This window comes from Myxocyprinus asiaticus, chromosome 17, assembly GCF_019703515.2.
Source record: "Myxocyprinus asiaticus isolate MX2 ecotype Aquarium Trade chromosome 17, UBuf_Myxa_2, whole genome shotgun sequence".
NCBI classification, from domain to species: domain Eukaryota; kingdom Metazoa; phylum Chordata; class Actinopteri; order Cypriniformes; family Catostomidae; genus Myxocyprinus; species Myxocyprinus asiaticus.
In genome coordinates this window covers 35,668,907-35,681,300 of record NC_059360.1, presented here as the reverse complement: position 1 = coordinate 35,681,300, position 12,394 = coordinate 35,668,907, and the positions used below count along the sequence as shown (strand labels likewise).

Sequence of the window (12,394 nt, the reverse complement as noted above, 5' to 3'; positions counted from 1 at the left end):
CTGTCAAATATACTACAACAGTTTGCCACCACTTACAGTACATGCCTAGCAATGTTTATAAACAATGGGATTGGTCTATACTATGACCAAAAATGAATTATTACAGTAAAAAATACGAGTTGTTGAGTTTGTAATGAGTAAAAATAATTTGAAAGGTCAGACATTTTCTCTCTCTTTATTTTTTTTTAATAGAAAATGTATGTACAAAATACAGTTCTATCTGTCTATTTTTTATTTTTATTTTTTATTACTATTATTATTTTCTTTCCATTGAACAGAATGTGCCTATTTAAAATAGTCCCAAACAAATATTTTCTTTGACACAGTGATTGCCTAATTGGCCTAAGATAGCTCATCTGTTCCTTTGTGTGTTGATCTGGCCATCAGAGAGTCTGTTTAGACCATTTAAACACATCATTATTGAATGTTAAACCAGTCCATTAGCCAGGTCCCCTTGACAGTTCTTTATTATTATTTTTAAAACAGCCCTAGGTGTGCATTAAAGCCTGCATTTTAGAGTGAAGCCTGCACCTGCTCTAGGGTCACAAGTCTCCTGATGACGATTTGGCATTGCAAATCGTTTTTTGAGGATTGTATAAAGGACACCACACACATCACACTCCATCTTGCTCAAAGACAACAGGTAAGACTTTCAGAACTATCAACATTTTATTATAGGCTATATCTTGACAGCTTGTGACATAAATCTACCATTTCAGCCTCAAAACATGTTAGGTGGTGTTGAATTTCATTGCACTTTTTAGTGTATGTTTGGTGGCTTTGTTTCATATGGGCACAAACTGTAATCAGTTAGCATAAGGTGCATTTACTAGACTTCTAAAATGAACAACATACACTCTGAACTAGCTTGTACAGTACTGAATTTAATCTGGGAGATAATATTCTCTTTTTTCTTATCAACTAGAACAGCTGAAGTCATCAGGTTAAAAATATGATTCTTTGAATGAATTTCTTTGTGAGAGTACAATGTTATATTAAATGTCTTTGTCTTAGATAAAGAATGGAGTGGAAAGGAAAGATCCTGATCCAGTTGTTAATGCTAGTGTGTGTGTTGGAGGTTAGTCTTTGCCAGCATTGGTCATACGGTTGGCTTCCTGGAGGAAAGAGAAGTGTTGGTGAAGTGGAAGCAATGATCAGGGTGAGATTATACACATGTCTGCCTCTGTCTGCTGTGCTTTTAAAACTTTCACCTAGAGTTGTTTATTCAGTAGTAGTCTTAAAAATGTATTGAGCAAACAATACTCAGATGTAACACAAATAAACAAAATGAGAACAAAAACAGAAATAATGAGTGTTGAGATGTGGAGAACCTGTGGAAAATCTGTCTTCGTTATTGTCTCAGATGATGGATGCTGGTAACACAGTTCTGACTATTCCTGCAAACTCTCCTATGGATCAGCTTTCACCAGTACACATAGTGAGAGCACAGCTGTTTCTCTTTCTAATTGGAAAAGCATCAGCAACTGAATTTCATAGTGTCCTCAAATGTTTTTTAATTGATCATTGACATCTTTCTGTTTTTTCTTAGGTGAATGAGGTGCACGCTGTAGGTTTGCCTAGAGGACAGAGATTTCCCAACAGACAAGGAAGAATATGAATGATGAAAATTAATCTGTGGAACCAATGAATAATAATAATCAAATGAGTCATGATAAAAATCCTCATCTGAGTTTTAAAAATATATAGTGTAGGAGGAACATTCTGTATATACAGAGTATGCCTAGTATGTTCAAAATCAACCCATACTAATATGTAGATATTTGAACTAAGAGCAGCATGCTTATAAAATAACAGAAGGCCTTTTTCCTGAATAGAAATAAAACACATACACGAATATATACAACTTTTCCTCCACATGGTGGCACTCTTGTATCTGGATATATCATTGAATTCACCAACACTCTTCTTTCCACTTCTAGCAAAAACATGTTTATTTTCATTTTTTTTTTTTTTTGTTGTTATTATTATTAATTTTTTTTGTGGTGTTCTGGAGATTAGGCTGTAATTTATGTTAATATTCAAGACTATAGCTGTTTATATATGTCTACTGTGGCCAGTAAACATGTCATCAGTATTTACATAGATGCATTCATCAGTTATTGCATTTGTGAGTATGAGAGTTCGGTGTTTTAAGGAACAGATGATACCTGATTGATACTGTGATTAAAAATGCAACATCTTCACAATAAACTGAAATAATACACTACCAATTGTGAACAAAATGGAATCAAAGTGGAACAAGAAACCATATGAGTATTTGGGCATGACAGTTGACTGATTCTGAGTTTTGCACTGAATTAACTTTCAGTAGACTGACTAAGCACTCTATTTTTCAGTGCAATTTTGGCTACAAGGAAGTGTGTCAATACACTTTGTCAGGGCTGAACAAGTAATCAAACAGCTGAGCTGGCTCCACACCTCTGATTCTGATGACATCGCTCATTAACAAGGTAAATTGCACTCAGTATGAAGTTGAAGAGTCAGAGGTGAATCTGAGAAGTGACATCTGGGACTATGAGGTGTGAACTGCATGGCGGTGTGACACATTAATCATATTTATGTGCTAGATGTTATCACCTCAGGGCATGAACTATATTGCAGCACCTACACAGCATTTACTTGTCTTGCTGAAATTCTGCTTTACCTCCCAGGAAAGGTTTTGAGAATAAAATCCCTAAGGCGAAGGTCAGTGGCAAACACAAACGTGCAAATATTACAAAGATTGTATGTTTTGTGTTTAACCATATCTTTAAGAAACTCATACATGTGTAATGATTTGTTCTGACACATTACATCCTTTGAAGATTAAGACACCAGCGAGGGGCTAATGCAGAGGAGGGATCAAATTCTAAATCACCACTGTTCTGTCAATCAAGAGAGAATTTTTAGAGTTGATTCTCAATTCTGACCCACAAATCCAGCTTGATCATGTCTTAATCTGACAAACGACATACAATGACTTACAGTAGAATAATTACACTGGTACTCCCCCTGGAGCATGTTTCTGGTTCAAATGTATAGTGGTAATATTGTGTTAAATCTAAATGTTAAATATTGTACCTTACTTAGATTTAAAAAATGTCAACGTATTTTCTAGTTCATGGTTTTATCTTCAGCAGATAAGTTCTCCATGAAATCTTAGAAGAACTTTGCTCCAACATCACTTCCTGTGATGTTTTTAGTGTGAGTTTCATGCTTGGTCTGATTACTGTAACGCAAGGAGCGCTACTACACCATCAAAAAGGTCAAATGTTTTTATATGTAATACAATAGTCAGCTATCTCAAGCACTAAATCTGCACTAACCTTTCACATAGACCTTATATTTTAAGAAAAAATCAAGCAAAACACAAAACAAAACATGAACAAAACCACAATACAAGACAAAACCACAAAACACAAATAAAAAACAAACCGAACTACAAAAAACATACAAAAAAACAACTACAAAACCACAATACAGAACAAAACCACTAAACAAAACACACAAAAACCAAACCAAACTACAAAAAACACACACAAAACAAAACCACAAAACAAAAATAAAATACATCCACAAAACAAAACCACAAAGCACACAAAACCACAAAACACCCCCCCCCCCCAAAAAAAAACACAAACCAAACCACAAAACAAAATATAAACAAAACCATAAAAAACACAAATACAAAATAAATCAAAACAAAAATACAAAACAAAACAAACACAACAAAAATAAAACAAAACCACAAAACAAAAATCAAAACAAAACACATTTTATATCCATAGTGAAACCATCAACAACAGCTATAGAAGCTGTAACAAAAAGCATATACAACTATAGATTAACACAACTGCCATTTGTACACATAGATTTAAAACACTAACAGCCCACACAGGAATGATACTTATGCCTACACAGACAGCTACTCTCGTACTCCTTTGAATGGCTCAAAAAATTACAGGGAGGGTTTACATTCACGGAGCATGATCCCACAGTTTTACTCTGGCAAGCTCAAATTGCCTTTTTGTAAGGTGACAAGAAGCTGCTGTGAGATCAGCATAGCCTGAGGCAGTGGGAGCAGCGCAAGTCACATATGATCAAACATAATATAAGGCAATATTGCACGACTGACTGTGGAGATCTCCCCAGTGACACCCCTCTTTCATCCTGCCATTAGGGAGATTATGACTGTGTGTGTGTGTGTGTGTGTGTGTGTGTGTGTGTGTGTGAGAGAGAGAGAGAGAGAGAGAGAGAGAGAGATCCAGAATAACTGGGAACTGCAAGTACAAGTGTTCACGTGGAAGCTGAAAGGTGATGCATAGTAAATTGGTCTAAAGATGATCTATAAGACTATTTGACCCACAGACATCAGCCATATGAAGTATGTGGTGAAAACCACCTATTTATTGGATAAAAATAACTGGAAAGCCTACACACTCATTAAATTGACAGAAAAAGTTTCTCAATAGCGATTTTTAGCTGGTCGATGGTTACATGTTTCTTCAATAAGAATGAGAGGCTGACACACTGCTAAATGTTCCAGTTTATTGATAACATTTCAACCCAAATTGGGTCTTCGTCAGGTCAAACACACTAGTCATCTTTTCCCTCCTAAATTATATACACTTCTTTAGGAGGAGATAAAATTGGGTGTAGTATACCATCACCAGGTGTAAAAAAAAAACATTCAAAAAGAAACACCACATTTTTCAAAAAACAGGACAAATATTCTACATGTTTCAATCCATAAAAAAAATAAAAAATAATAAAGTACTTTTTTTTTTTACTTTGTGTACACATTTTTAAACATACCTTAAAAACAATAAATGGTGCAAACAGATGTACAACTGTGTGTGCTCAATGTAATTTCACTCAGAAATGTAACTCCTATACCCATCCAGTTTCTGGAAAAACAATGAAAATTAAGGGAATAATCACATGCTCAACAAAAAATGTGATTTATTTGATCAGATGTCCCTGTGGTCTTGCCTATGTTGGCAAGACACAGAGATCAAGGATTTCAGAACATAAGAGTTGTTTTCAGAACCAGGATGAACGCAGCCCAATAGCTGTACATTTTAAAGAAGCAAAACACCCTGTATCTTCACTATAGTGTACATAGGGATTGAACAAGTTAGAATCCCAAGGAGAGGAGACATGGATAACCTATTACTTAGGAAAGAAACGTATTATATTTATTCTTTACAAACATTGACTCCAAAAGGCTTGAACCAGGATTATGACATAAAACCATTTTTGTGATTTTAATAAGGTGGATATAGACATAAAACATTGTATACATTTTTTTTCTTGATTTGCTTGGATGACACCTGTCTAAAAATTGTTGTACATCTGTTTGCACCATTTAATGTTTTTAAAGTATGTTAAAAATGTGTATAAAAGTGAAGAAAAAAAATGCACTTTGGTTTCTTATGGATTGATAACATGTAGAATATTTGGTGTTTCTTTGTGAATGTTTTCCTGCATCCGGTGATGGTATACTACACCCACTTTATCTCCTCCTATAAAAAAGAAATGTATATAATTTAGGAGGGAAAAGATGACTAGTGTGTTTGACCTGACGAAGACCCAGTTTGGGTTGAAACGTTATCAATAGTCTGGAACATTTAGCAGTGTGTCAGCGTCTCTACTCATTCTTATGAACTTTAACTTGTAGCTGTACACCTGCATCCTTATAGATGTGCGTATACTACCTCTAAACTTCAAATGTCTCTTCAATTCTATCCTTCAAGTCTCATTAAACTCTCTTATTATTTTGAGACTTGTTCATGTGTTAAGGGATCTGATCGTTCCCCATTAGGTATTTTATTCAATTCCAAAGTTTCATGAACCATCAAGTTTTACTACAGGAGTCAGAAAAACATGGAGTTTGTCTCTCATAAATCTAAATGCATGAGTCCTCCCTGTTTATGACAGGCTGCACGCTTACTGAACACAATTGTAAATCTTTATTTCATTGCTAAAAGAAAAATAATCCAAGAACCTTATTTATTTATTTATTTATTTATTTATTTTTCCTGTTATGGCTTCTGTTAAACATTCACAAAAAGTGTGTTTTAGATGTTTCAGTTACTTTTTTTTTTCATGGCAGAGAATTTTATAAACAGGAAAAAATATAAACAAAATTTGTCAATGTAATTTCCACTTCTTGTGGTAAGCTACAAAATAAAAGAACCATCAATCGTTTTTAAGCATATTTTACACAATTGAGGAATTTGCAATTATGATATACAAATTAAGAAAGGCTAATATGTTTTAGAAAATAAACGATAGATTTTCTGCTGTAAATGATTGGGACCTACTTTTACACAACTTAGACGTGTCATGTGCTGATCGAAATCAATAAGGCGGAGCAAAGCAGTATTGTCCAATCACAGCGCTCATTGCAAATATGCTGTCCTCTGATTGGCCATCTGTCCTGTCATCGTTTAGCATGATTTGAAGGCAGGAAGTAATATTCCAACAAATGTTCGATCATTTCGCAAAGAAATTAAAAATCTTGTGAATCTTGAACACGTGTCTGGTAATCTTTAAACTTTTACTGCCTTTTAATGCGCTGAAAAAGTACATTTTATAGTTGTGTTAGCGAATGTATTTGTGCAGGTGTGTTGCATCCGACAGCTATGTGTGCATATATGCAGATGTGTATTGATGTGTGTTTTCGCACATGTGGATTTGTATGATGTGTGACAGCTGCATGTGTACAGATTGTAATATCTTTGTAGAAATGTGATTGCTCTGTGCGTGTGAACGGATGTTTTCCATACATTTGTTAACGGTGTGCATTTGTGTGTTTGCAGGTTGTGATGTCTGGCAGCGGTGCGTGTGTTCTGCGTGGTGTGTCTCTGTGCTCACCAGTGGGTGAACTTGTGCTGAGTGGCTGTGACAGGGGAGTACACAGCATTGACATCAAAGTGGGAACAGAAAACAAGGAGAGGTAATTCAAATACATATAAATAAATATTATTGCCATTATAAATCCAATTATTATTCAAGATTTAAAGGAATGTTCTGGGATAATTTCATTTTAAAGGAATAATTCACCCAAAAATGAAAATGACCTCATAATTTACTCACCCTCCTGCCATCCCAGATGTGTATGACTTTCTTTCTTCTGCAGAACACAAAGATTTTTAGAAGAATATCTCAACTCTGTATGACCATACAAATCAAGTGAATGGTGACCAGAAATCTAAAGGTCCAAAAAGCAGATTAAAGCAGCATAGAAGTAATCTATATGACTCCAGTGGTTAAATCCTTATCTTCAAAAGCGATAAAATAAGTGTTGGTAAAAAAAACAGATCAATATTTAAGTTCTTTTTCACTATAAATCTCCACTTTCACTTTCAGATGTGAATGGGAAACTAAACAGGCGCCACGTGACTTTTAGATCTGAAAGTGAAAGTGGAGATTTATAGTAAAAAATAACTTAAATATTGATCTGTTTCTCTTCCACACCTATCATATAACATCTGAAGATATGGGGTTAACAACTGGAGTCTTATTGATTATTTTTATGCTGCCATCATCTGCTTTTTGGGCCTTCAAAGTTCTGGCTGCCATTCACTTGCATTGTATGAACCTACAGAGCTGAGATATTCTTCAAAAAATCTTTGTTTGTGTTCAGCAGAAGAAAGACAGTCATACACATCTGGGATGGCATGAGGGTTAGTCAATGATGAGAGAATAATAATTTCTTTGTGAACTGTACCTTTAAACGGTATACAGAATGTGTAACATGCTGTCTATTACCACAGAAAATAATTTCAACATGCCCTTCAGTTTGTTGAACAAATGTTTATGGTAATACACTTACAATAGAAGTCTGTGGGGCAAGGTGTTGCAGTGGGATAAATTAAAAAATAGACAATGTTTTTAAAGCCTAACCACAAGACTCATTATGCATTGTATGTGTTTAAAAACATTATGTGTTAAAGCTGAAATCTGTAGTTTCTGCGATTCTAGTGCCACCGAATGGAATTGCAAAAATAAACAATGTTTTCAAAACAGCTTTCTGAATGCACCCCTCATCTGCTGTTGAGCAAACAAACAAATAGCCCCGTCCCCAATTAATTCCATTGGATGAGCAGTGTTGTTGGGGCGGGTCTAAATGGGAATTTTTATAGCGCCACAAAGTGTTTACAGTTTTTGAGAAAATTAACCTGTGAATGGCTTACAGTTGTCTCTGCATATTAAGCTGGTATAGGAAAAAGTATTTTAAAGCTGTTACATACTTTAACATGAGACTAGTTTGATCGCTTACTAACCTGTTCTGTGCCGTGTTGTGTTCAGTGTTTAAGTTCAATCTTCAGTGTTTACATAGATAAAAAATTCTCCCACTGGAATTATCAGTGACATATCAAAACAGGGTTCGTACAGATCCTTGAAAGTTTGGAAAATGCTTGATTTTCACAGTTAGGTTTTAAAGGTTTGAAATATGCTTGAATTTTGAAAATGTTCCTTTGAGCGTGCTGAGTGACTCCAGCCAGGTCTCCTAAGCAACCAAATTGGCCCGGTTGCTAAGGAGGGTAGAGTCACATGGGGTAAACTCCTCATGGTCGCTATAATGTGGTTTGTTCTCGGTGGGGCGCGTGGTGAATTGAGCGTGGTTGCCACGGTGGATGGCGTGAATCCTCCACAAGCGCTATGTCTCCGTGGCAACGCGCTCAACAAGCCACGTGATAAGATGCATGGGTTGACGCGGAGGCAACTGGGATTTGTCCTCTGCCACCCGGACTGAGTCGAATCACTACCCGACCACGAGGACTTAAAAAGCACATTGGGAATTGGGCATTCCAAATTGGGAGAAAAAAATAAATAAATAAAATATTGAAAATGAAAATGCTTGATTTTTTCCTTAGGTGTTGACCGTTATAAACGATCTAAAATGAATCAAATTTGAAATAGATATTACACAGTTGTTATGTTTGTGGTGTCTCGTCAGCGCGGGAGCTCACGTGCGCCGCTTTTCTTCTTTTTCTCTTGCTTTGATGTTGCGGACACGGGAGTACTGCATGTCTTCACTGTGGTTGAATGTCGCCAAATAAATTATACCTGCATTTTCTGCTTCCATCAACGTGCCATTTCAGTGACAGCTGGCTGGAAGAGGAGAAATAAAATATCTCTATGCGGTAGAGCAATCAACAACAAGGAAATCATATATGATTTTGTATACGCCTAAGTGTGCAAAACAACAACAACAACAACAAGTTAGAACATGAATTTACTTTGGGATAATTTACAATCAATATGTAATATCATGTGAATACTTAAAAGTAGGGAAGAAAGTAATTGTCGATTAAACATGTCAAATGTTGGGCTGAGTTAATAAAAATAAAATTAAAAATTGCAATATGGCCTGTGCAATTTATTAAACCTCCAAAAGGCTGCAGTTTCATTAAATAAATGTAATTATATTCTGGATTAAGATGGTCCAAGCACAGCCACTGTGTTTTCAACTTTCTCAGCGGCTCGCAAACAGCGATCAGCCCAAACAAACTCGGTTTGATAAGCAGTGTTACATGTCCAAAGGACTTGTTGAATGTGTGCCCCAGTCTGGGTTTATACAATTATCCCTTACATATTTCAGCTCTCAGAACAGATGAAATTACTCAAAATATTAATAATAACATACTACTCTTCAAATCGGTCTGATATTTGCAGTCACATCTTATTACTCAATTACTCCCATTACACTAAATGTATTTCTGCTGCAGATGTGCATGTTTAGAGGTTTGAATCCACATGCATCTCATATCTTGTCACTGAATAGCTTGTATTTTTCAAAGCACTCTTCTTTTAGCCTTTTCAAATAGCTGGGGACAATATAGAATTGGATCATATTTAAAGCTTCAAGGTGCTTGAAAAAGATGATTAAGGTACCTTGAAAAGTGCTTGAATTAAATGTTGATTCTGTATATATATATATATTTGTTTTGCTTTTCTTTGTTATCTATATAATCAATAAAAATGATAATCAGAAAAGTGCTTGAATTTCACTCTTAAAAAGCTGTACGAACCCTGTCAAAAGTTAATCTTCCTATTCACTCTGTGGCATTTCCACTGCAAAATGTAGGATTTAGACAACTTTACTGTGCTTAAATAAAACATATTGTTGTATAGTGGAGTGAATAAAAATGCTTTAACAAAAAAAGCAAGGTACATCCTTCTGTTTTTAAACCCTCTGACATGCCTTGCTCCATAGGCTTCCCGTTTGTAAGTGTATTACTGTACACACGATTTTTGTAGGTTTTTACAAACAGATGGACCACAGATGCTGTTTATAGAGCTTAACTAATGTCAGCACAATCAGTATAACCCTAAATTAGAGCACATGTTTCACACAAACAGGGGGTGTAATGTGTATTATTGTTTATCTGTTGTTGCAGCGTACTCTCTGATGGCCAATCAGAAATGAGCACTGAGTTACAGCGGTGTGTTGACTGGATTCAGTGCTACTTCATCAACCCTGAGTCTGTCAGCTCTCTCCCTCTACCTGCCTTACACCATCCACTGCTGCAGAGCGGTTAGTCACATACACACACACACACACTGCCTTTATCTGTTTTCTAACAGGTCCAGCATATACAGTGTTCCATAGTATTCTATTCTAGGCCTATCTAGTTAAGGGTTAATTTACCACTATGACCTGTGACCTGTAGCTGTCAGATACCTGTATTGTTTTCAGATGTAAAAGCCATAATTGTTCAATTAATTTATTAATTGTATTTGATATTAATAGACTCACAGCATGTCTCTTTTTATATAGTTTATATAGGCAAATATCCACCTTTAATAAAAAAAAGCTACATCTCTGTCTTTATTTTTCTCTCCTTTCCTCCTCCTGTCAATCTAAGACTCTTTTACTTCACATGTGCTGTGGACTCTGTTTAAGGAAGTAGGGCTTGGTAAAACTGTCTCCTACAAGCAGCTTGCTGAAATGTCAGGAAATCCAAAGGCTGTGCGAGCTGTTGGCGGAGCGATGAGGAGAAACCCAGTGGGTTTGTTACAGTGATGATGACAGAATGATTTGGCCTTCTCTTTAAGTAATTTTCTTCATCCAACTCCCTTTTTTCCCACACTCATCTTTTTCTCTGTCAATCTTTTAGATTCCTCTGATAGTGCCATGTCATCGGGTGTTGTGTAGCTCAGGGCAAAGTGGACGATACATGGGAGGAAAAGGAGATGATATTAAAGTGTGGTTGCTCACTCATGAGAAAAAAGCTTTGGAGTCAACCTGATATACCCCCAATCACTTCATTCACTCTGCTTCTGTTTGTTCAAAGAAAGAAAACTTTTTTTTTTTCTCTATCAAGTCTGATTTTGAGTTTGAGACTATGACTGTCTAGTGATTGATTGGAGAACTGATGTTCCATTTGAGCAAACATATTCTTTGTCAGAGTCCACTGTATACTGCTAGGAGCAAGATGTTTTGAATTTTGTGAGCAGGTGGTTTGAAACTGCTGACAGGTAAAGAGTTGTTATGCTATTTGTATGTTGTTCAGGTTATCAAAGATACATTGATATTGTTAAAATGTTATTGATTAATTAGTATCACAAGTACTTGTGTATAAAGGAGCTGTTTTTTGTTTTGTTTTGAGTAATCTGAAGGATTATGGAAAATTATGCAAATTGTATATTTTGAAATACATATTTTTTTCTGTCCTAAAATGTTAGATTTTTGTAGCATTTTATTTTGCTGCTTCTTATTGCAGATCCAGTTTAGGGATGTATAAAAATGTTTTGAGCAAATAAACAGCTCTCAGCTAAAAAGATGGTAAAAACAAACCATCAGTCTAAACAAATTATGTTTAACCTCACAGTGGATCAAATTAATAAATGTTGCAGTCCTAGGTCAAATTCCTGGTTACCTTTTCTACCAGACATTTGTCGTTTCCTGTCAGTAGTGGGATTTATTGTGTTACTCCGTGATGTATCCAACATTTATCATATCTCAGCGTCTGATGCACTTAATTCTAATTCAGTTATTTGCACCAACACACAAATGCAGCAATATTGATGTCTTCTATAATGAAGGTTGCTGTATCTGCTGTCTGAAAACCTCAAATTAAATACAGAATAGGAAGAAAAAAATAGGCAGTTTATGAGTTCTCATCTACCAACCTCTGAGTGGTTTTATATGTAAAACACTTCACATATTAATCACATTTCATAGATATACACTACCGCTCAAAAGTTTAGGGTCACTTACTCAATCTTTATTTTTTATTTTTTCATATTTTAGAATAATAGTAAAGTCATCACAACTATGGAATAATAGAAATGGAAATATGGGAATTATGTTGTGACTAAACAAATAAATAAACCAAAACTAAGTTATATTTGAGCAGAAATGTACTCTTGACATTTT

General features: G+C 35.4%; 2 protein-coding genes across 4 annotated transcripts; both read left to right on the top strand.

The window, feature by feature from the left end:
* The first annotated feature begins 1,021 nt into the window (after positions 1 to 1,021).
* LOC127455054 (progonadoliberin-3-like) lies at positions 1,022 to 1,709 on the top strand. Its single transcript, XM_051722615.1, has 3 exons — positions 1,022 to 1,159; positions 1,364 to 1,438; positions 1,550 to 1,709. Exons 1-3 carry the CDS (start codon positions 1,022 to 1,024, stop codon positions 1,616 to 1,618), a joined length of 282 nt encoding a protein of 93 aa, XP_051578575.1. The 3' UTR covers positions 1,619 to 1,709.
* Positions 1,710 to 6,432: 4,723 nt separating this feature from the next.
* mgmt (O-6-methylguanine-DNA methyltransferase) lies at positions 6,433 to 12,365 on the top strand. 3 transcript variants are annotated; one of them, XM_051723004.1, is made up of 5 exons: positions 6,433 to 6,547; positions 6,825 to 6,961; positions 10,413 to 10,549; positions 10,926 to 11,020; positions 11,133 to 12,365. In XM_051723004.1, exons 2-5 carry the CDS (start codon positions 6,831 to 6,833, stop codon positions 11,262 to 11,264), a joined length of 495 nt encoding a protein of 164 aa, XP_051578964.1. In that variant the 5' UTR covers positions 6,433 to 6,547; positions 6,825 to 6,830; the 3' UTR covers positions 11,265 to 12,365. The 3 variants fall into 3 exon arrangements, with proteins under 3 accessions (XP_051578964.1, XP_051578962.1, XP_051578965.1); XM_051723002.1 differs by having other exon boundaries at positions 10,881 to 11,020; XM_051723005.1 differs by having other exon boundaries at positions 10,881 to 11,024; positions 11,133 to 11,271.
* Positions 12,366 to 12,394: the final 29 nt, after the last annotated feature.

Coding starts and splice junctions, on each gene's coding strand:
- LOC127455054 (XM_051722615.1), top strand. CDS start 1,022: ATGGAGTGGAAAGGAAAGATCCTGATCCAGTTGTTAATGCTAGTGTGT. Junction 1,160..1,363: donor AAGTGGAAGCAATGATCAGG/GTGAGATTATAC, acceptor TTATTGTCTCAG/ATGATGGATGCTGGTAACAC. Junction 1,439..1,549: donor AGCTTTCACCAGTACACATA/GTGAGAGCACAG, acceptor GTTTTTTCTTAG/GTGAATGAGGTGCACGCTGT.
- mgmt (XM_051723002.1), top strand. CDS start 6,831: ATGTCTGGCAGCGGTGCGTGTGTTCTGCGTGGTGTGTCTCTGTGCTCA. Junction 6,962..10,412: donor GGAACAGAAAACAAGGAGAG/GTAATTCAAATA, acceptor CTGTTGTTGCAG/CGTACTCTCTGATGGCCAAT. Junction 10,550..10,880: donor CCATCCACTGCTGCAGAGCG/GTTAGTCACATA, acceptor TGTCAATCTAAG/ACTCTTTTACTTCACATGTG.